This window comes from Marmota marmota, unplaced genomic scaffold (assembly GCF_001458135.2).
Source record: "Marmota marmota marmota unplaced genomic scaffold, marMar, whole genome shotgun sequence".
Lineage (NCBI taxonomy): Eukaryota > Metazoa > Chordata > Mammalia > Rodentia > Sciuridae > Marmota > Marmota marmota.
Window position 1 is genome coordinate 7,305,573 of NW_026000000.1, and position 22,445 is coordinate 7,328,017.

The following is a 22,445-nucleotide window of genomic DNA, read 5'->3' on the forward strand; positions in this document are numbered from 1 at the left end:
CCGGGCTTTTATAAGATGGAATATGTTTTAATGAATCTAAACTAAACAATAGGAATGATATTGATGGCTCACTTTGATTCTATCTATGGAAGTTTTTAGGTAGGGAAGCTTCTTACTATTAAGGTCCATAGTAAGTAAGGGACTTGTCAAGAGAACTAGGACTTGAACACTGCCTTCTGCTCAAACTGAGTGCTTTTCATTATATCTCATTGCCTTTTAAGAGCAGAATGCTCTGAGAGCACTTTAGAAATAGAAGACAACCCCAAATTCCCTTTTCATGTGGCTTAAAAGATCAAGTACCTAATCTAATGAGCTATTTGGTAATCTAATTATATAGCATTTTGTTGTTATTGTGTGTTCTTTTTTGTATAATTTCTATTAAAATGAGTCATTTTTGGCAGTTCAGAGGTGTGTGTGTGTGTGTGTGTATGAGTATATTTAATCTCAAATGAGTTATAGTAGCTAGTTGATTGAATAAGAAAAATGGCAAGAGTGGTGGAAGGCTGACGTCAATAAATTGAATAAGTCTTCCCTTTTTATTTATTGTTGTGTTCTTCCAGACCTGCTTAGTTATGTTAAATACCCCTGACCTTTTCCCCTGCTTGCCTTTCAGGGCCTAAACATTCATATAAAGGCTTCCAATGTGATTAGCATTGATGCTTCTGAGATTGCATGGAAACTAGATGGTCAGAGATAAATTGTGGGTCTCTGCAGTGGTCAGCCCAGGAGGCTTTTACATCTGCCTTCCCTGGATTGAAAATGCTGCTGGAGCCATATGGCAGAGTGCCTCACAGAAGAGCCAGAAATGACTTTCTGGCTGGGTCCCACATTATCACTTGCTTCTATTTTAAAGTGGAGGTTATAGTACTTTAGTTTTGATTTACTGTATACTAATGGAATTAATCCTTTACTTAAAATGGCGTGGGTATGTGTGTCTAGAATTCAATTCCAGTAATGTTATCAATATTCCATCCAGGGAAAGATTTTATTAAACTGTGTTTCTCTTTATAAATATGAAAAGAAGGTACCAATTAATAAGTTTCTGACCTTTGATTGACTTCTTCCCTTGAAAATGCAAAATGTTTTGTTTAGAAAAAGAGTCTGGGTGCCTAACTGGCCTTTTCTGTTTCTTTTAAAAATAATTTGTAATTCTGAGTTAGTGAAATGCTAGAGAATCTTCCCTACATGCACAGGGGTTGTTAGTGGCCTGGTTTGTGTGCATATTTATATACATGCTGCCAAGTCAAAATCACTTCCAAATATATATTCCCAAAACTAAAAATCTAAATTAAGAGAAAGGTGTTGGGAAGTTAAAAACTCAGATGATGCTTCCTTTTTCTAAGTTTCCCCCCCACCTCTCTGTGAGTAACTGTATCTCATAGGCTCCCTCTTTCTCCATCCCCATTTACATCAGACTTGATTTGCCTTCCCCCATCATCTTGTCTTCCAAGCTTAGACCCTTTGTTTTCTCCCTCCTACTCCAACAGTTTCTCATATTATGTATGAGAACATCACTCTTGTGATGACTTTCATTAATGCTTGTTGCCTATGTATTTCTGTTTTCACTTGTTGCATAATAAGATAATGTTTTATTTAGATAGCTATACATAGTTCTTTGAAATGTCATAATAAGCCAAATCTGAGAATTATCATAAGGATTTAAACCTGCTTTATCTTCTCTGAATTTATCTTCACCCCCTCCACCCCGCCCCCCAAACACAGTTCTTGGCTCAGATGGGAAAGCATATTTTGGTTACATTATGATTTGAAATTAGACATAGAGCAGTAAATAATTGTAATACATTGATATTCTCCTTGATTTGTTCCTTTAAGATTTGGACTAGTAAAGTAACACTCATTTGTAGTGATATAACATCAATATGATATTCTAGGAAAGTCCATATCACCAGGGTAATAAATCTGCAGTCCCAAGAGAATCCTGAGGTTAACAATTTGTCATCATGGTTGTGAAATATGTGGACTTTTATGAAATTTTACAAACAGCTGATTCATACACAGAAGCTAGGGACACTTTCTTTTTGTGGTTTGGGGAATTATTCCTTAAGGGCAACAGCCATTTTGTCTTCTCTCTGCAGTAGTTCTATTGGAGAAGAACTTTTCCCTTCTAATTGAATTATGCAATATATCAATTCATCTGTAGAAAAAGGTAGTGACTGCTTTTTGTATTCATACTGCTATCATCTATAAGTAATAAGCCTAGAAAAGGATTTTGCAGTGAAGCCTAAAGTATTCATTTAGTAAATCATATTTATTGGTATAGGATGTTTAATTAAACTGCCAAGTGCCTTCTTCATTTTGACTATCATTTTGATTTAAACAAACTATACACTGGTTGACATATTGCAGAAGAAATCAAGCTGAAACCTGTACTCTCAAAGAGCCTATTTTCAGCTGCCAACTGCATTTTATGTATGAGTCTTTAATATTTTAAATTCTTTAAATGAGTAAAAATTATCACATAAGCATCTTTGAACTATTTTTAAAAATAGGTTACATTTTAGGTTAGGTTAAAATGCTACCCAACATGAGTATTCTTTTTAGGAAATACTCATATAAATTCTTTTGCCAGAAGTTGACCCTGAATACAGATTTCAGATCCTTGTAAACAGGATCATTTGAAATCCACATTTCCTTCCCTTTTCTTAATTCATTTCAATTGCTCAATAGGATTTTTCATGAAATTATTTTTCTTCTCTGCATAGTTACATAAGCTTGCTCTTCTAATCATGAAAAATGTTACCTATTTCAGCACTTATTAAAGTGAACTTTTACTTGAAGGGTTTCTGGTTTTAAAGTCAGAGTATATGACTAGAGGCAGAGAATCCTCATCATTTATAGCCAATGAATTTTCCTTTAATTTTTAAATGCCTTTGGAAAGCTAGATTTTATTCCCAAAAGCCTGCTTTTGTGTGAGAAATCTTTTAGAGAACTACTTATTCAGGTCATATGCTTCTAAAGTCCTGCTTTTCTTTCCTCAGGACAAATTGAATTATGTTACCAATAACAATGCCACATCATTTCAAAGAAAACCAAATTAAGTAGTGCAAATCTAGGTTGCTGTAAACTGGATAACATAGGCACTGTTTTGGTAACCAAGCAAAGGATCTATATTAGTCAGCTCTAATTGCCATAACAAATACTATAGCTTGTGTGGCTTAAACAACAAAAATTGATTTTCTTTGAATTCTGAAGGCTAGACATCCCAGACCGAGGTGCTAATGAATTCTGTTCCAGATGAGGACTCTCTTCTTGTCTTATAGACTATTGCCTTTTCACCTTATTCTCACATGGCAGAGGGTCCAGGTGTCTCCCCCTCTTCTTATGAGGACCCCAGTTCTGTAAGATTAGGGCTGTACTCTATGACCTTATTTAACCTTTACCACCTCTTCAGAGGCCCTATCTGCAAATAAAGCCACATTGGGAATTCCAGCTTCAACATATAAGCATTGGGAGGGCTCATTTATCTGTAGCAAGATCTGCTTAATTACCAAAAATTGTACATTCAGTCCCCAGTCTCTTGTCATACCTATGTCTCTCCCCTCCATCATACTCCCTTCACTTCACTACTCAAATATGGATTTTTTTTAGATATTTTTGTTCAGTTATATAACTGCTTAATAATATTATTCATTATAAATAAGTATGTGCCACAGGGAACATACTGTGCATTAACTGACTGGCTCCGCTTGACCTTGGGAGACTAGATGGTACCTTTTCCCAGGAGGAAAATGGATTGGACAAGTGGGTGGGTAGAGAGTACTGGCTGATTCCAACAGTTTTCAGGGAGCCTGGGTATAGTGGATTTTAGTCCTCTCCAGATGCCCTTTTATCAAATCTGTTTTCTAGTTCTTTGCCATTACCTTCTGGAAGGTGATTACTTAGTAGCAATATAAGTTTAAGTACTTTGTGAATTATTAAGGCATTTTAAACCAATCCTCTTTTATTTTTGGTCTCTTCCAGGTTGTTTGAGGGACGATCATCAAGGAAACCAGAGAAGCTTAAAACACTTTTCTGTTACTTTCGAAAAGTCACAGAGAAAAGTAAATTCCTTTCATTCTTCTTTTCATTTTTCTTACTGATGAGTACAGTTCAAAATCAAGTGACATGTGAAGAACATTTGTGTTTAAAGTACTCCTTACTGCCCCAAATACATTTGAACAGTAGTGATTCAATGTTATAACCTTGATTTTATGCATGTTATGGATATATATAAATGTGTACTATGAGTGTGTATGGGTTCTATGTACTCTGAACTCACCCATATACTATAAAACCTGCAATATACATGAAGGAATTTTTATGAGTAAAAATAATAAATTAATACTTTAAAAAGAAAGTATATTGAACAGGAAATGTATATTGGATGCTGTTTATTTAAAGAAGCATTAACTAGTTGAACTTCATTTGTAAAGGCCAATTAGTTAATTGTTTCCTATTCATTCATCTCTTTTGGTTCCCCGAATCCCTTTGTAGAGTTCTTGTAAAACTGGATTGTAAGTGTTTACATGTCTTTCTGCTTCTATTGGACCATATTTACTAGAACTGGATGCCCAGACTGACCTGAGGCAACAACAGTAAATGTCCAACAAATGCTGGCAATGACTATCTGATAGTGGACAATATTGTTACTCTTACCTCAGGAACTAAATGACATGACCAAGTTTAATACATCTATGGTTCAGTTTCTCATCTATGAAATAAAATAATAATGATAATTACCTCACAGAATACTTGGGGATATTAAACAAGCATATATATGCTTAAAGTGCTACCTTTACTGCAAGTTGATAATAAAGGAGACCAGAACACCTCATAAGTTTCCTTTTGCTAAATTTTCCTTTTTCTAAATCTAAGTAAGTAATTCAAAGTTTACTTTTCTGTCTTGGGTATCAAGTCATATATACCTTCTCTGAAAGCCAATTTTCTTTGTGAGTTTTAGGATTTCAAATACTCAGAGGAAAATCAAATTATTTGTTATTGTTGTTTTTAATTTTCATTAGAAATGTATGTGCCATCATAAATCTTGGGAATTAGGTTGAAGAAATAAACTATAATTAGACATTTTATTTCTGGCTTTTTCACTGTACATGATAATTTAGGTCTCTGTAGAAATAAAATGAAATGTTGCTATAGGTTTTCAACATGTAGCACTAGTAATCTAAGGAAGATATGATAAAGGGACTTAAAGAAATTTGCTACAGCATGATTAGTTGTATTGAGGTCCAGAGCCTACTGAATAGAGGCTTTAATCATCATAGATGGTGGGAAGTGCCATCACATTATATACGTCTAAGAATGAGAAAGCACTCAGGCTTGGGGAATCTGTTAGGAAACCTGTTGCACAAAGCATCAAAGTTCTGGCCCTTGATCAAGGATAAATGAAAAATTAACCTGGCTGTGAAGAAAAGGGATAATAAAGAAATTTGTAAGTCCCAACTTTATCACTGCATTGGGGGGCTCGTGTTGAGAATTTTATATCTGAGAATTTGAACCACAGACCGCAAGTATCATGTCTGGAGTCCTATCAACAGTGTGGTATGTAAAGGCCTACAACAGAGGTTTTAATGTAGTTTCAGTTTGGTGACACCTCCCGATGATGGAAGGAGCAGATACCCATCTTCTCTGGGAAAATTCTGTTTTAATCCAGACCCATGGCAAGATAACTACGTTATAAAAAACATTTTCAGAAACTTAATAGGTGAAACAACATGCATTTTAGAACTGATTAAACATAATTTCAACAGGACCAACTTTTCATTATGGTTAAACATCTATATTTTTATATTCACAATGAAAATCTTGAGTCAAAGTTTTTAGAGCTTTCTGAATTATTATTTTCAATATAGTTTTAGATAAAGTATCTTATAGTCACGTTTAAAATTGATGATTCATATATAGTACATATTGTGATTTTTATTAAAAGAAGTATTTGATTAACCAAAATACCCTCTTCTGAGGTAAATTCTACCCCTTTATGGAAAAAGCTAACAGACATGTTCTCAAGGCATTTTTGTCAGTAATTTTCTCTAGAGAACCTTATACTGCCTTTTCTCTTGCTTTGCCAGCATTATTTATTTATGAATTTCTTGTGGTCTCTCTCAGTATGTATGAAGGACTTTTAATAATGTTCTTTGCCAAGTGACTGAATGATAAAATAGACATTAATTTCCTATTAATAGAATTGCTTCTCTAATGTTTGGATTGTTTGGCCTCCTGGGAGTTTTAAATATGCTACCCTTTTGTCTTAAAGTTAGTATCTGAAGAATATTTTAAGACTTGTGTTAACAAAAATTGTTTTCTAATGTAGATGCTCCATGTAATTTTTGAGTTGTTACTGCTTGTCCTTGGGAGTAAAGATATGTGGAATTATCTACAAGAATGAAATTATGGCCAAGCTTCTGTTTGGCTTGACACCATCATCACTAATAGTTCCTGACATCACTCTTTGTGCTTAAGAGCTTTTTCTTTCTTTCTTTCTTTCTTTTAACAAAAGAAAACAGAAATGGCATGGCCTTTTTACTTTGTTCTTTTATTTGAAGCAGACAAATTACTTCTGGCCAGCAGATTTATTTTTTGCTTTTGCCACTGGCTTAAAAAGCAAAAAAGTAATCCTAACCAAGAAAGGATCCTATCCTCTAAAATTATCGACTGTGCTAATTTTGAGCCTTTCAAATGTATTGCTCCTTTAAAATTTCATCTTTCTTCTCTAAACTCTTAGGACTCAGTAATTCCTCTTCCAGTTAATATGCATACTTAAAAGTATAGTAATTGCCAATCATCTAAGCTCTGGACTTAGTTGTGCTAAGTCCAAAAGACATGCCAAAAATTTCCTTTTGAAAAATTTTACTTTACCATAAAGCACCAGTCTTTGAGTGTAGGGTTAAAGCTTTTCTTTCAAAAGGAGTCTAAAAATTGGAATTTAATTGTCTTTATTGTTTATGATATAGCAACTATGCATTTTTAGTTCTCTTTTTAAAAGTATATTCAGTTTTTAAAATGCCACCAAAAAGTGCCAGCTTTAGATCCTTCTGTTGTGCTGCTACTTGTATAGTTTTGTTTAGTAAGGGCTTACTATTTTATAGATGATGCTCCTAATGTAAGGATAACTATTTTATATCAATGTTCTGCTGTATAGTTGGCCCTCTGTATCTGATCCATCTGAGGATTCAATCTACCATGGATTGAAAATAATCTAAAAAAAAAAAAAAGTTACATCTGTACTGAACGTGTGCAGACTTTTTTTCCTTATCATTATTTCCTAAGTAATGTAGTATAACAACCTAGCTAGCATTTATATTTTATTAGGTATTTTAAGTAATCTAGAAATGATTTAAAGTATATAGAAGGATGTGTGTAGGTTTATTTGCAAATATCAGGGACATGAGCATTCACAGATTATAGTATGCACAAGGAGGGTTCTAGAACAAATCCCGCACAGATACTGAAGGACAGTATACCAAGTCTGTGTACTAGAATTAGTATTTCCTCATTTGTTACAGATAATTCACAATTGAAACTTAACTTTGTGTGTGTTTTTGGTTTATTGCTTTTGTAGAGCCTACTGGGTTGGTGACATTTACAAGACAGAGTCTTGAAGATTTTCCAGAATGGGAAAGGTAATAATAATAAAAATAGTGTTATACCTTTAGACTTTTTTTTTTTTAACCATGAGAGGACTTGATTTATAGCCCTTAGAAAGATAGGCACTCAACCTCATAACTGCCCTCATGCTGGGAATATTTTCTCATAAATGCTCTATCAGTAGCTCTCATTGTTAGAAAAGTCGCAACTTCAGTCAAAATCTGCAACTCTTTGGCTTCTACCATTCTGCCTTAGTTTTGTCTTCTGAAACAAAGTTTTGTTTAGAATTAAGGAGTTTTGTGTGTGAAGACACTATATTAAGTAAGAATGCCAATATTTATTTATTTATTTTTATTGGTTGTTCAAAACATTACAAAGCTCTTGACATATCATATTTCATACATTAGATTCAAGTGGGTTATGAACTCCCATTTTTACCCCAATTACAGATTGCAGAATCACATCAGTTACACATCCACATTTTTACATGATGCCATATTAGTGACTATTGTATTCTGCTACCTTTCCTATCCTCTATTATCCCCCCTCCCCTCCCCTCCCATCTTCTCTCTCTACCCCATCTACTACAATTCATTTCTCTCCTTGTTTTTTTCCCCCATTCCCCCTCACAATCTCTTATATGTAATTTTGTGTAACAATGAGGGTCTCCTTCCATTTCCATGCAATTTCCCTTTTCTCTCCCTTTCCCTCCCACCTCATGTCTCTGTTTAATGTTAGTCTTTTCCTCCTGCTCTTCCTCCCTGCTCTGTTCTTAGTTGCTCTCATTATATCAAAGAAGACATTTGGCATTTGTTTTTTAGGGATTGGCTAGCTTCACTTAGCATAGTCTGCTCTAATGCCATCCATTTCCCTGCAAATCCCATGATTTTGTCATTTTTTAGTGCTGCGTAATACTCCATTGTGTATAAATGCCACATTTTTTTTTTTATCCATTCATCTATTGAAGGGCATCTGGGTTGGTTCCACAGTCTAGCTATTGTGAATTGTGCTGCTATGAACATTGATATGGCAGTATCCCTGTAGTACGCTCTTTTAAGGTCTTCAGGGAATAGTCCGAGAAGGGCAATAGCTGGGTCAAATGGTGGTTCCATTCCCAGCTTTCCCAGGAAGAACACCAATATTTAAATGTTCTTCCTTACCCTCTTTTTGGTTAGTGCTTGTATTTTATGACTCTTCTTTCTGGAGCACAAGATTGGGGGAAGTTTTAAATTTAGTTGGAATATAAACAGTAATTATTTAGAACTTATCTAAGTGGGGAATTTTAAGTTTGGCTCTTGTATTCTTGGCAGATTTTATGTTGTTGCCAATTCATTAGGGTTTTAAGATTATTATTATTCTTTACCTGAAAACACTGAGGAGGTCTGAGTTAACTCAGATGGTAAGATCTTCAATACTCTGAAATAGCTAATACATTTCCAGAGGAAATTTCCAGTGCATTTAAAAATGTGGATTGACTTTTTAAATAGGCGAGGACATGATCAAGCATACTACATGTATGTATGTATGTTTTTAGATGTGCATTTTATATTAACCACTGCCTTGGTATTTTCACTAGTAATTTTTATCTTAGTTTGTAGTTGTTTTATTTGAAATTAGTGATGGGGGGGGGGAATCACTCTTAAAGGAAGTTAACTTGAGAAGATATCTGCTTAGGTGGCTTTCCTGTGATGTTTTCATGTCCATCAAAGGTGTTTGTGAAGAAAAACTTACTTCAGTGCATAATTGAGATGATTAAAAAGTGGATAAAAAGATTAAACAACCTGAAAAGCAGGGTGGGGAGTAATAGAGCCAGAAAAGGAGCACAACATATACAGTGTTTGAAAGCATGGCATATCAAAAATGAGAGAGACCCCTGAAAGTCATGTAGTCCATCTGCCTACCAAAAATACTATCACCTCTATAATACCTTCAACAGATAGAGACTGATCAACTTCACTGATGGGAAATTCACTGTTTACCTCAGTCTGTTCCATTGGTGGATGCTTGTGTTATAACTTAACATTTTATTCCCTAAAAATGTCTGTCTTCTCAAAATAAGCCCACCTTCCATTCCTGGTTCTTCCTTCTGGAATTAGAATAAATCTAATATATAATATTCTTCAACATTCACCCCTTCTTCAGTATCTTGAAAACATTTTCTTGACAGTTCTAACAGTGAACACAAGTCAATAGTATACTCTTTTGGGAATTCTAAACCTGCTTTGACATACTCCTAATCATTGGTTTCTCTCAATATGGTGCATAGAACTAAAAGTAACATTCTGCTATGTCATCTGGCCAGACCAAAGTACAGAAGGTTGCTTTTCTTCACTTTTCTATTAATCTCTAGAAGGAATACAAATGTTGTGTTCATACCACTTTGTTGTTGATTTTATAGATCATTCACAGAGCCTATTTGACATCAGTGTGAAAGGACACACATTTGTACATCATTGTTGGAAATAGGGAGAGGTCAAAATGCAGAGACTTGCAGACTGCCATGTGAATGAGATATATTAACTTCGCCCCATCAAACAAAGATTATCCCCTTAACTTTCATAGGCAGAATTTAATTTGGTACTTTTCTAACTTATTTATATTTCATTGATCTCTCTTTTTTGTTGTTTTTCTTTGTTTGTTTTAGCTGCTTCATAAGTGAGTTGGAGAATGTAATTAAAATTAGTCTTCCAGACCGCACAGAACTAGAAACGCATATGCATTTAAGAAGGGAGGATGAAAAAGAGATGAGGATTGTTGATTGTCAAGAATAAGGAGCTACATGGGTGCCAGAAAGTCCAAGGCTTTTCTGAATCCCAGTTTCTGTAACATTAGTTAGCCCTTTGATTCCATCAGCAAATAACTTAACTAGGCTTCATTAATTGTAGAGAGCCAGAATCATTTGTCTTTGATTCTTGGGACAGGAGTGTAGAAGCTTTGCTGGGACTAAAATAGGAGACCTGTTGGGAAGTTGAAGAATACTTGAAACAAATAAAAAAAGTTTCTAGCAATTTCATAATTACAATGAGAACTATAATATAAAGTTAACAACTTCAGCCATGGAGAATGGTTGCCAATTGATGGGAGTTCTGTTTTGAAGTCCTGACTGACATTCCAGAGATTTCTGGACCATGCTTCTTTATGTTTTTAGTAGTATCCTCACAGGTGGTCTCTGAATAAAATGGCTAGGAAAGTAGGAACAAGAAAAGGAAGTTAAAAAAAAAAGAAAAATCAAACCTATGGACTGTCTACAAGGGATTGTATACTTTTTTCTAAAATTATGGTCTAATTGGACCAATGAGATGTATTACTTGGGTTCAGATCTTTGCTACATTGTTTACTTGCCTGAGCAGGTTACTTAAAAACTTTCTGTGCTTTGGTTTTCTATTTCCAAAGGAGATCATATGGGGTTATTTTGAGAGTTAAATGAGTTAATACAAATGAAGCCCTTAGAGTAAAACTTCTACTGAATTACCTTCTTGGGTTAAAGTTAACAATCTATTAGACTGAAGTTTTGCTAGAAATATATTTGGACTCATTAAAATTAGGAAGCTGATCTCAGTAAATAAGTAGTGCTTCCCAGTTAACCTTTTAAATTATTATTTTTTAAAATGTAATCATTCTCCCCTTCAAAAAAAGTTATTGCTATCCTTACATAAGGAGTTTCGGTCTAATCTCTTCTACATTCTATTATAATTTTATGTGTGTGTGTATGTATTTTGGGAACTGTGGATTGAACCCAGGTGTACTTTATCACTGAGTACATCCTTACTTTTTTTTATTTTTGAGACAGGGTCTCATTTAGTTGCTGAGGATCTCACTAAGTTGCTGAATCTGGCCTCAAACTTGCTGTCTTTCTTCCTCAGCCTCCTGAATAACTGAAATTATAGGCATGTGCTACTGTGCCCCGCTAATTTATATATTTTATGCAGTAAGAAATCAAGGGGAAAAATCTTGTAAAGAAAAATATTAATACCAAATGCTATTAATTTATTTAAATTGATTTTTAATATACTATAAGGCAGGTCAACACCTCAGTGACTGTAGCATTTTTGAAAGGAAAAGAAAACAATTGTGTCTTCTGAGTGACTTATAGGTCCTAGGTTCATCTTTCATCTATTAATATGAAAATGTCACAGATCAGGATTTGTATAGCATGTATTTTCATCAAGACACCCCTTCACAAACACATGTAAATAGAGCCCATTGAGAATTGTATATGATTTATTGCCAAATTTTCTACATTTTTTTCTTAGACTGTGAACTTGAGCATAATAGTTAAATATCATAGATCTTCATTTTTTTATGTCTTAACAAGTTTCTCGGCTACCTAACAGAAGAGAAACTTTGATATTAAAAGGAGGAAAAGCAGGTTTCAAAACAATGTCTTGTCTAATTTTAATTTAAATATGTATCTTTGTAGATTTTTTAATATTTATTTTTTAGTTGTAGATGGATACAATACCTTTATTTTATTTATATACTTTTATGTGATGCTAAGAATTGAACCCAGGACCTTGAATGTGCTAGGCGAGCACTATACCGCTGAGCCACACCCCCAACCCCTCTTTATAGATTTTTAGAAGGAAAAGTTTGAGAGATTCAGTACCAGGAATATTGACAGCAGTCATCTATTTCTGGCTTTTGAGATTTGGAATTGTTTCAATATTTTAGATACCTATATTTTCAGATTTGTCTGTAATGAATTATTTATCATTAACAAAAAATTAAGGGAATATATTTTTATATTATAGATGTGACAAACCCCTGACACGGTTGCATATTACTTATGAAGGTACCATAGAAGGAAATGGACAAGGCATGCTACAGGTAGGTAAATCTCTGTTGTTTGTGCGCATGTTGAAGACTTTTTTTCTTGTCAAGCTTCTGACAAAAGGAAATTTGAAAGGCTGTTTATTTGTCTCCTAAACTGATTTAATGCAGAGAAGCATCATGGCAGAATGGAAAGAAACACCAAACAGATCACTTTGACAGCCTTGGTAATGTTGTTATTTGCCAGTGTATGCTCTCTGTTTCTTACATGTGCCTCTTTAAAAAGCCTTTGACAGAAAGTCCCAAGATCTGGACAACATCAGTTCCTCTTGGTTCAGACACTGATTGTAGATTGACAGTGGAGAAGTTCCCAGGGTATGTTCTTGACAAGCTGTCACAGGCAGTTTTGTTCTTTGTTTTGAAGGCTCTTGCCCTGCCCCAAATGATGACCAGCTTGAGATGTTTTTCTGCCACCAACAGCCTTAGGTCTAGGAGGCAGACATCTAAAACTGATTGATAAGAAAAGCTTCTCTCCTATATATAACAATTTTAAGCACATGAGCTAGCTATGCTTGCTAATGTCTTTTTTCCTGTTAGAGAGCAGGTAATTCTGTCCATTCTTCAATCTTTGTAATTATTTTGTAACTGTCATTAGTTAAAAAAATATTTTTAGCAAAAGAGCTTAACAAAACACTTCATATATTTAGCTTTAAAACCTCATAATACCTAACCTGAGCATATATTTTGCTTTTGATTCATAGCATTTTTTTCAAAAAATTCACTAATCAGAGACAATATATTAGTGATTTGTGTTTTTATCCCATTTGTAAGAGCATTGTAAACTTAGTTTTCTCTGAAAGAAGCTTGTGTATTATATCATTTATACTGGGGATTTTTCTTCTTAGATCCTTATTTGGTGCTTATATTGGGTTAGAAGCTATAAAGAAAGCAATGTTGAGAAAATAGTTGAATTTAACTAGACTGATTTGTGCATAGTTATGATATACATATGTTCCAAATGACTGATGAATCAGATTCTTTTTAGAATGGCCTTTTATTTAGACATATTTGTAATTAAAATTTTAAAGGAAGTGAATTGTGTTTTATTTCAGATCACCTTCTCCTAGTAATTACTTGAACTTGTAAACAAAAGTATTTAGGAAAATTGAATTGACAGTTTGTCCTGGATTTAACATTTGTAGAAACAAAAACAAAAACCACCAAAAAATATTTTAATATATGTACAATCATATATTTTTTCTTCTACTCAAAAACATAATTTCAAAATGTACTTAAAAACTGTTTGAAATGAATATTACTTCCCCCACATTCCCTTTTTTATGAGATTATTTTCTCCATTAAAGTCTTGGGTAAACTGGGGTATTCTTAATACATATGAACTGAACAGAGTTATTCTTAGTTAGCACCACAGGAATGCTGACCTTTTATTACAGTATAATTCAACAGGGAATTACTTAACAACAGTTGAAGCTGAGATTCTCCTCACTTCCCTGGAATATATTATAGATGAAATATGAGACCTCAGTAGATTAAAAGAATACCATAAAGGCTTCTAGCACTATTAATTGTTCTCCCAACCCATGCTATATCTCCCCAGGAGATCAGGGAATATTGTATTGCAATGCTTCAAAGCTCCTTGGGTAGCACATAATTTACATTATGCTGAATGGCAACAACAACAAAACCTCTCTAAGGAGCGTTATCATTTCTCTCTTTTCATCAAGTTATAATTCAGAAGCTGAATAATCTGAATAAAGTAGCGTTAGAGTAAAGAAACTTATAAAATGAGTGATTAAAAATAAAGAAACACTAATATGCTTGTTTTCATGTACTAGAACAGGTCTATCACCTCTTTCTTAGTTCTTTATTAAGAACTTTTTTAAGTAGCAGAAACTTTTATTTTCTTAAAGACCCCTGTTTTTAGAGGCATATTGAGTTTTGTGCATTTATTTCTGTGTACACCTTGCAAATAATGAATTGTTGACCTTTTATTCAGTAAACAATAGCATTCACATTGCATGTGTTTCATGATCATTATCAAATAGTACATAAGTTGGATAGAGGTTGTATTTTATTTGTTCTGTAACTTATTCCAGTAAAAATTAAGTTATACTGATCTCAACTACACTTGCAGGCACTCAGTATGGTCTCAGTTCTCAAATGCACTTCATTTCATTTAATTTCATTTCTTTGCTGGGTCTTCCCCCCTTACTTTGCCCCTGCTCTCATAATGCTTGTCATCTAATTGCTTTTTTTTTTTTTTAATGTTACACTTTTCCAGTTTATTTTTTAAACTGTAGCCTGAAGTATCTTACTAAGACACAGGTCCAGTTGTCATATGAATCTTTCTCAGAAACTTCAAAGTTGAGTAAAAATTCCCTAGACCCCAAACCACTTTATCACCAACTATAACTATCCACATGATGTATTTTACAGTGAAGCCACCATAATTCCTCTCATGTAGCTGTTTACATTTGGGTTTCTCCCTGTGTCCCTTGTATAGCGGTTGCCTCAAGCTATATGTTAGCTAACTCTGGATCGAATGCCATGTTCTCTTGTAAAGCTTTCCTAATCTTCCTCCCATGCTCAGATTTAGTTAATTCTGTTATATGAAAAGTAACAAATACATACTAACATGCTCTTTAATTATCACCTTACCAATCTGCTTATGTTACTGACTCCCATCCATCTAACTTGCAAATCCTATGAGGCCAGGAGCTGAGTACTTCTTATTCATCTTTGTATCCCATGGTTCCTACCACAATACACAGTAAATATTTATTAAACAGTTTAAGCCACAAATCATTCAGTCCCTAAAGACCTCATGTAGTAAGTAACCAATCTAACTAACATTTTCATCAAAAATTGTTTTTCTATATAAGCTAAAGAGTTACTGGGCACCCCCTGCCCTCCAGCCCCCTCCCTTTTTTTAGGGCTAATTACAAATACAAACTAGGTGCAGTGGTGCATGTCTATATTCCCAGTGACGCAGGATGCTAAGGCAGTAGGATTATAAACTCAAGGCCAGCCTCAGCAACTTAGTGAAATTCTGTCTCAAAACAAAAAAAGACTAGGGTTATAGCTCAATGGTAGAGCATCCTTGAGTTTAATCCTAAATGCCACAAAAAAAGAGAAAAAGAATACAAAACCAAATATATGATTTTCAAACTCATTTTAAGAATTTGTTGATATATTTCCCTCAAGTTTAATCTCCAGGACCACACACATACACACAAAAGAGTAAAGACTATTTTGATTTCTGTAAGTTTCTATATACTTTCACACAGCAAAAGATTTACATTCTTTTGGCAGGAGTTATTGGATTTTTTTCTTGTTGTTTGTTTGTTTGTTTTTAAATAAGACAGGGTCTTGGTATATTACCCTGGGGGACTTTTAACTTTTGATCCTCCTGTCTCACCTCCTGATTAACTGAGATTAGAGGCTTGTACCAGTACACCTGACCTGATTCATAATTCTTGTTCTACTCTATTATAAAATTAGCTCTAGGTTATCATTTAGTATCAGTTACCTCAGAGAATACAAACAAATTTGAAGAAATCTTATAATTTACAGTGGTTGGAAAGCATATTACCCTCTCTTACAGTATTTAAATTCTGTTTTACTTGTGTGTGTGAATATGTATGTACAGAAATTATATGTATCTGTATAATCTAACTCTTAACAATAACCTAAGGCTAAGATGGACACCATTTCTTATATAAACTGAATTAACATTGGCAGCTTGAGTGCATTCTCACAAGGATTGTGTAGCTCTTCTTCATCAGTAGATCTCATAATACTTTTACCTAAATCTTATGTAGGACTGGGGGAACAGATTAGTGGTGGCACTTGCCTATCATTTGCAAAACCCTGGGTTCAATAGTTAGCACTGAAGAAAAGAAAAGAAAAAAAAAAGCTTATGGGTTTCAGACTACATTGGAAATATTAATTTAGTTGAATTTTTGTTCTTATACCAGGTTTCTTTCTTTCTTAGGTATATTTTTTAAAAATATTTGGTGGCTAGGCATGGTGACACACACCTGTAATCCCAGTCACTGGGGAGGCTGAGTGAGGCAGGAGGATCAAGAGTTCAAAGCCAGCCTCAGCAAAAGTGAGGCACTAAGCAACTCAGTGAGACCCTGTGTCCCTAAACAAAATACAAAATAGGGATGAGGATGTGACTTAGTTGTCTAGTCCTCCTGAGTTCAATTCCTGGTACCCAAAAAATAAGTTGGTAATGTTCATGTATTTGGCGATTTAGGACAAAAATTCCATACCTTTTATTCTTCCACAGAAGAGAAAGATATAATATTATTAAGAGAGGTATTATCCCAAAGTAGTCAACTACTAAACTCTTCAGTTCTTTAGGACAAGTGTTTGATTGCTGTATTAAAGTCATCTGAAATATATAAAATGAGGTTAAGTATGGATGTAGGAAAATAATGTTAAAACCTTTCAAGCAGAAGACCTCCCTTGACTTATGACCAGGGGAGCACAAATAAGGTTTATTAAATAAGAGTTCCTAGATAATATTTCGCCCATAAACAATTTTTCTGAGGTCCTTTATGCACTTTTGGAATCCAAAGAAACATGCAGACATATTAACTTCAATGAAATGGGAAAAGTAAGGCACAAATGTAACTACGAGTGTACACAAGTATAACTCAGACTCCTTGGGAACATTAGTCATTTGAGGACTGATTTTCATGGGAAATAAAAAGATTAGAACTTTTTGGCATGTGCTTCTTTATCATAATTCAGGTATTTTAGATCATTATTTAACATGCCACATTTTCCTAAACAGGTGGATTTTGCAAATCGTTTTGTTGGAGGTGGAGTAACCAGTGCAGGACTTGTGCAAGAAGAAATCCGCTTTTTAATCAATCCTGAATTGATTGTTTCACGGCTCTTCACTGAGGTGCTGGATCACAATGAATGTCTTATTATCACAGGTTAGTTTGGGGGAATTCTGGAAATGGGGTAAGTCCTCCCTACCTGTGAATATCTGTTGTGAAGATTTGAGGCTACTGATGGGTACTAGTCCCAGTATTTTTATACATTACTTATACTTCCTTTTTGAAATTGTTATAGTCTCATTTTCCTAAAATATCTTGAATATACATTTTATTCTCCACCTTTTCTTTTTTGCCTTCCAGCAGTTTGATTATGATTTATCTAAGTATGGACTTAAACTCTATCCTCCTTGGAGTTCATTGAGCTTGCGAGTTCAATGTTTGTCATCAGATTTGTTAAATTTTTGGCCATTATTTATTTATGTTAGTACATTGATGGTGTCCCATAAGTTTCTAAAGCTATGTTCATTTTTCTTCTTTTATTTATTTATTTATTTTTTGGTGCTTAGAATGGATAATCTCAAATGACATATCTTCAAATTCATGGATTCTTTCTTTTACCTGCTGTAATCTACTTTTGAATCCCTCTAATGAATTTTTAGTTATTGTATTTTTTAATTCCAGAATTTCTATTTGATTTTTTATAATATCTTTTTATTAATATTTCTATTTGAGAGTTATCTTTACACTTTTGTTACTTAGCCAGTTTTCTTTAGTTCTTCCAACATATTTAAAATAACTAATTTTTTTCTCTTTCCACATTTTTCATTGGTACATTGTATTGGTACATAATGATGAGATTTGCTGTTACATATGTGTATATGCACACAATATAACAATATAAATCTGGCCAATATCACTCCCCATTACTTTCCCCTTCTCCCACCCCACTGGTCCCTTTCCTCTACCAATCTCCCTTTGTTTTCCATGGGATACTCCCCAGCACCTTTCTTTTTTCTTTTCTTCTTTAGTTTCTACATATGAGAGAAAACATATGACCCTGGAGCTTCTGAGTTTGACTTATTTCACTTAATGCTGTCTAGTTCCACCATTTTCCTACAAATGACATAATTTCATTTTTCTTTCTGTCTGAATAAAACTCCCTTGTGTATATACAACACATTTTCTTTATTCATTCATCTATTGATGGATATCTAGATTGGTTCCATAGTTTGGCTATTGTGAATTTTGCTGCTATAACCATGGGTATGCATATATCATTATACTATGATGCCTTTAATTCTTTAGGATAAATACTGGGGGGTGGTATAGCTGAGTCATGGTGGTTCCATGCCTAGTCTTTTGAGGAATCTCCATACTGACTTCCATAATGGTTGTGCTAATTTGTAATCCTACCAACATTGTAAAAGTGTTCCTTTTTCTCCACAACCTCTCCAGCATTTATTATTATTTGTATTCTTGATAACTGCCATTCAGATTCGTGTGAAATGAAATCTCAGTATAGTTTTGGTGTGCATTTCCGTAATTGCTAATGATGTTGAACATTTTTTCATATATTTGTTGGCCATTTGTATTTCTTTTTGAGAAGTGTCTGTTCGATTCATTTGTCTATTTATTAATTGGGTTATTTGATTTTTTTGATTTTAAGTTTTTTGAGTTCCTTATATATCCTAGATATTAATCCTCTGTCAGAAAAGTAACTAGCAAAGCTTTTCTCCCATTCTGTAGGTTCTGTCTTCATATTCCTAATTGTTTTTGCTGTGCAGAAGTTTTTAAATTATGTCATTCCATAAATAACTGATCTAAAATGTTTGTTTAGTAAATCCAACATAAGTTACTGTTGACTGCTTTTTCCCCTGGGTATTGATTATATTACCTCATTTCTTTCCATGTCTTACTTTTTTGTTGTTGTTGAGAACTGGACATTTTGAATAATATAATGTGGCAACCCGCAAATGAGATTTTCCCTCATCAGAGTTCAGTGTTGCTATTTGTTGTTTGTTTAGTAACTTTCCTAAACAAATGCTGTAAAGTCTGTATTCTTTCTTGTCTCTACTCAATTAGATTATTGGTCAGCTAATTCTAATGCAGATTTCCTTAAATGGTTGGAGCCAGTAAGTCACACAGTCTGTGCTGAAATGATCTTTGTACATGTGGGGACTCACCTTTTAACACTCCCATCTACAGTTATTGACTCTGCCTTATTCTTCACTTCCTTTTTACACAGAGCCTTAAGGTTAGGCAAGAGGGGAGAGAGCTGAGGGCCTGAGCATTTACATGGTTGTGGGCTTGCATGTGGTCTTCCAGACTCCCAGGAATATGTTAGAACTTTTCTTAAGCCCCTTGTGGACATCTTATTCCTAGGCCTTTTCTTTGAAGCTTTTTGTTTAGCCTATTATTTGCCCTAACTGACAATCACCACCTCAGGCAGCCTCAATTTTAAGTAGTTACCTGTGTTTATTTTCATTTAACCTTTGGGAATTAGTCTTTTCACACTGGGAACACTAAGTCCAGTAAATAAAGAGCCTTCGAAGTGAGGTCTTTGAGAGAAACACCAGACAAATGTAATAATGACAGTTCTCTGAGAACGGAGAATTGAAGGATGTTTGTCACTCTTCTGCCTCTTCTTGTGGCTGCCAGGCTGCTAGTTTTCACTATGCTTAGGGACAGTTGGGTTTTAAGGCTACCTCAGAGCTTGGGAGAGTGAAATGAAAAATAAGGCAAATTAAAACACCATTAAGCTTGCTGTTTTTAACCAAGATTCCACCAATTTTCCTTGAATAAACACTGCCTGGATTACTTAAGACTTTAGTTTATTTCCACTTTTGATTTTTGCTGTGATTCTCTCAGTGTTCTCATTGATTTTAGGGAGGGGAGAATTTTCAAGGTTTTTACTTCGTCCTTTTTACTGATGTCTCCATACCTTTTGTGGACACTCTTTGGTAAAGGGGCTTTAAGTGAGTAATTTTGCTTCATTTAAAATTCTGTGTTCGGGACTGGGGTTGTGGCTCAGTGGTAGAGCGCTCGCCTCGAACATGTGAGACCCTGGGTTCAATCCTCAGCACCACATAAAAATAAATAAACAAAATAAAGATGTTGTGCCCATGTATAACTTAAAAAAAAAAATAAAATAAATAAATAAATAAATAAATAAAATTCTGTGTTAATTTTTATCCTTGTAATTCTGCCATTTTGCTGAGGTAAGTAACTTTAAGAAAATAAAAGTTGTTAATTACCTGAGTTTATGTAGGAAATTAGGATTGGAATGTTGGCAAAGAATTTCTTCTTGGATGGAACCCTAGTTAGCCAGACAAAGTTAATGACTTGTAACTTGAAGTATTTCATTCACAATTCTTGAATTAGTGATCCAAATTGTACTGAAATGGAGAGAGACAGAGATAGACACAGGCCCCTTTTGTTCTCAGCATTGCCTCAACTCACATATTGGTCATCTGGCTGGCTGTGTTAGTTTTTACATAAGCACTTAGAAAGGGTACAGTTGTGGGAAATACTGTGGGAAGTGAGAGTGCAAAAGATTACAAAAAAAAAAAAAAGAAAAAAAATAAGTGGTATAAATCCATTATTGGGCAACTAAGTACTTTGAGTATTTGCCCTATATTCTTTTTTAAAAAATGCAAATTGATTTTATTCTTTCTTATGGCTGAGTAATATCCTTTGTATAGATATAAAACATTGTTTATTATATAATAGACGAATCTTGAAAACTTGCTAAATAAAAGAAGTCAGACACAAAAAGCCACATATTATATGATTACAGTTATATTAAATGTCCTGAATAGGTAACTTGATAGAGATAGAAAGTGGATAAGTGGTTGCAGTGGTTAAAGAGAAATGGAAATAAGGAATAATTGTTAAAGAAATTTCTTTGAGGGAAGATGAAAATATTTTGTAATTGGAAAGTGATGTGGGTGCATAGCTTTGTAAAATCCAGTGGGTTATGTTCTTTAAAAGGGTATTTATCGCAATTTTTTAAATTTTAAGAAATTTTGGCTTATCCATATTTCTTTTTTGTTTGTTTGTTTTAGTTATACATGGCAGTAGACTCTATATATTATACAAACATGGAATGTATTTTCTTCTAATTGGGACCCCAATCTTGTGGGTACACACAGTGTTGAAATTCACTGAGATGTATTCACATATATACATAGGAAAGTTATGTTAGATTCATTCCACTGTCTTTCCTGTTACCCTGTACTCAGGGATCTCTGAAGGTCAGGAATGTGACTGTCATCATTTGGGTATATCAAATAATACTTTTAAAAGGTTTTAAATTTTTAGCAGTTAAACTGGATTTGAACTGAAGACCTAGAACAAAATATCCCATCAGTTTTTAAGATGAATTTACATCCTTGAAATAAAATCTTGGGGGTTAGTGCTGTAGCTCAGTGGCAGAGCACTTGCCTAGTAGTATGTGTGAGACGTAGAGTTCAATCCTCAGCACCACATAAAAATAAACAATTAAAGGCATTCTGTCCATTTACAACTATAAAAAAAAATTAAAAAGAAATAAAATCTTGGGAATTATATTCAAAACTAATTTGTTTCATTTACTTCATTTCATTTACAGTAGTAAGGAGTCCCTTGTCATCTGCCTTTAATGTAACTATAAATAAATGGAAAAATTCTCTGGGAATTTTTTTTAAAGAAAGTTTATTTTTAAAGATCATTTATCCCCAGATCACTTGGAAGTTAACTCTAGTCTTTCAATAATGTTTTTTAAAATGGATAGAAAATTGCAGATCCATGGTTCACCTTCAGATCTGTAATTAAGTCAAGCTAAGGACATTTGGGGTGACTTTTAACTCAGTGTTTTTTTCCCACTTCCACTTAACTTTATTATAGTGCCTCCTAATTAATATCTGTGATGTGATGTTCCCTTAATGGAAATGGCCATTTCATCATCTATTTGATGTCTGGATTTCTGCCATCTCCCTTCTTAGAAGACTCTTAACCATACACTGCATCTATCTGCAGATCAATTCCATTCCTTCAATCATGCATCCAGGCTCAGTGAGCTAATGACTATGAGTATGCTGCCTGAATCTGTAGAAGAGTTTGAGAAATTGGAAATAAATTAAATTTATCATCATTGTGGGACATCTGGTTACCATCAGACTTTTAAATGAATATGAAACAGGTCATGCAAACAGGCAAATACTTTTATACGGTGTTATACCTCTATACTTTTATACAGTGTTATCCCCCCCCCCCCCC

At 34.0% G+C, this 22,445-nt stretch overlaps 1 protein-coding gene across 4 annotated transcripts in view; it reads left to right on the top strand.

Moving 5' to 3' along the window:
- Parg (poly(ADP-ribose) glycohydrolase) overlaps window positions 1-22,445 on the top strand; it is a 114,709-nt gene that overhangs the window by 56,282 nt on the left and 35,982 nt on the right. For all 4 annotated transcript variants that reach the window (XM_015498895.2, XM_015498896.2, XM_015498897.2 and 1 more), the window contains 4 exons: window positions 3,982-4,061; window positions 7,577-7,637; window positions 12,354-12,429; window positions 17,198-17,345. In XM_015498895.2, coding sequence (XP_015354381.1) covers window positions 3,982-4,061; window positions 7,577-7,637; window positions 12,354-12,429; window positions 17,198-17,345 — 365 coding nt within the window. The remainder of the gene's footprint in view (window positions 1-3,981; window positions 4,062-7,576; window positions 7,638-12,353; window positions 12,430-17,197; window positions 17,346-22,445) is intronic.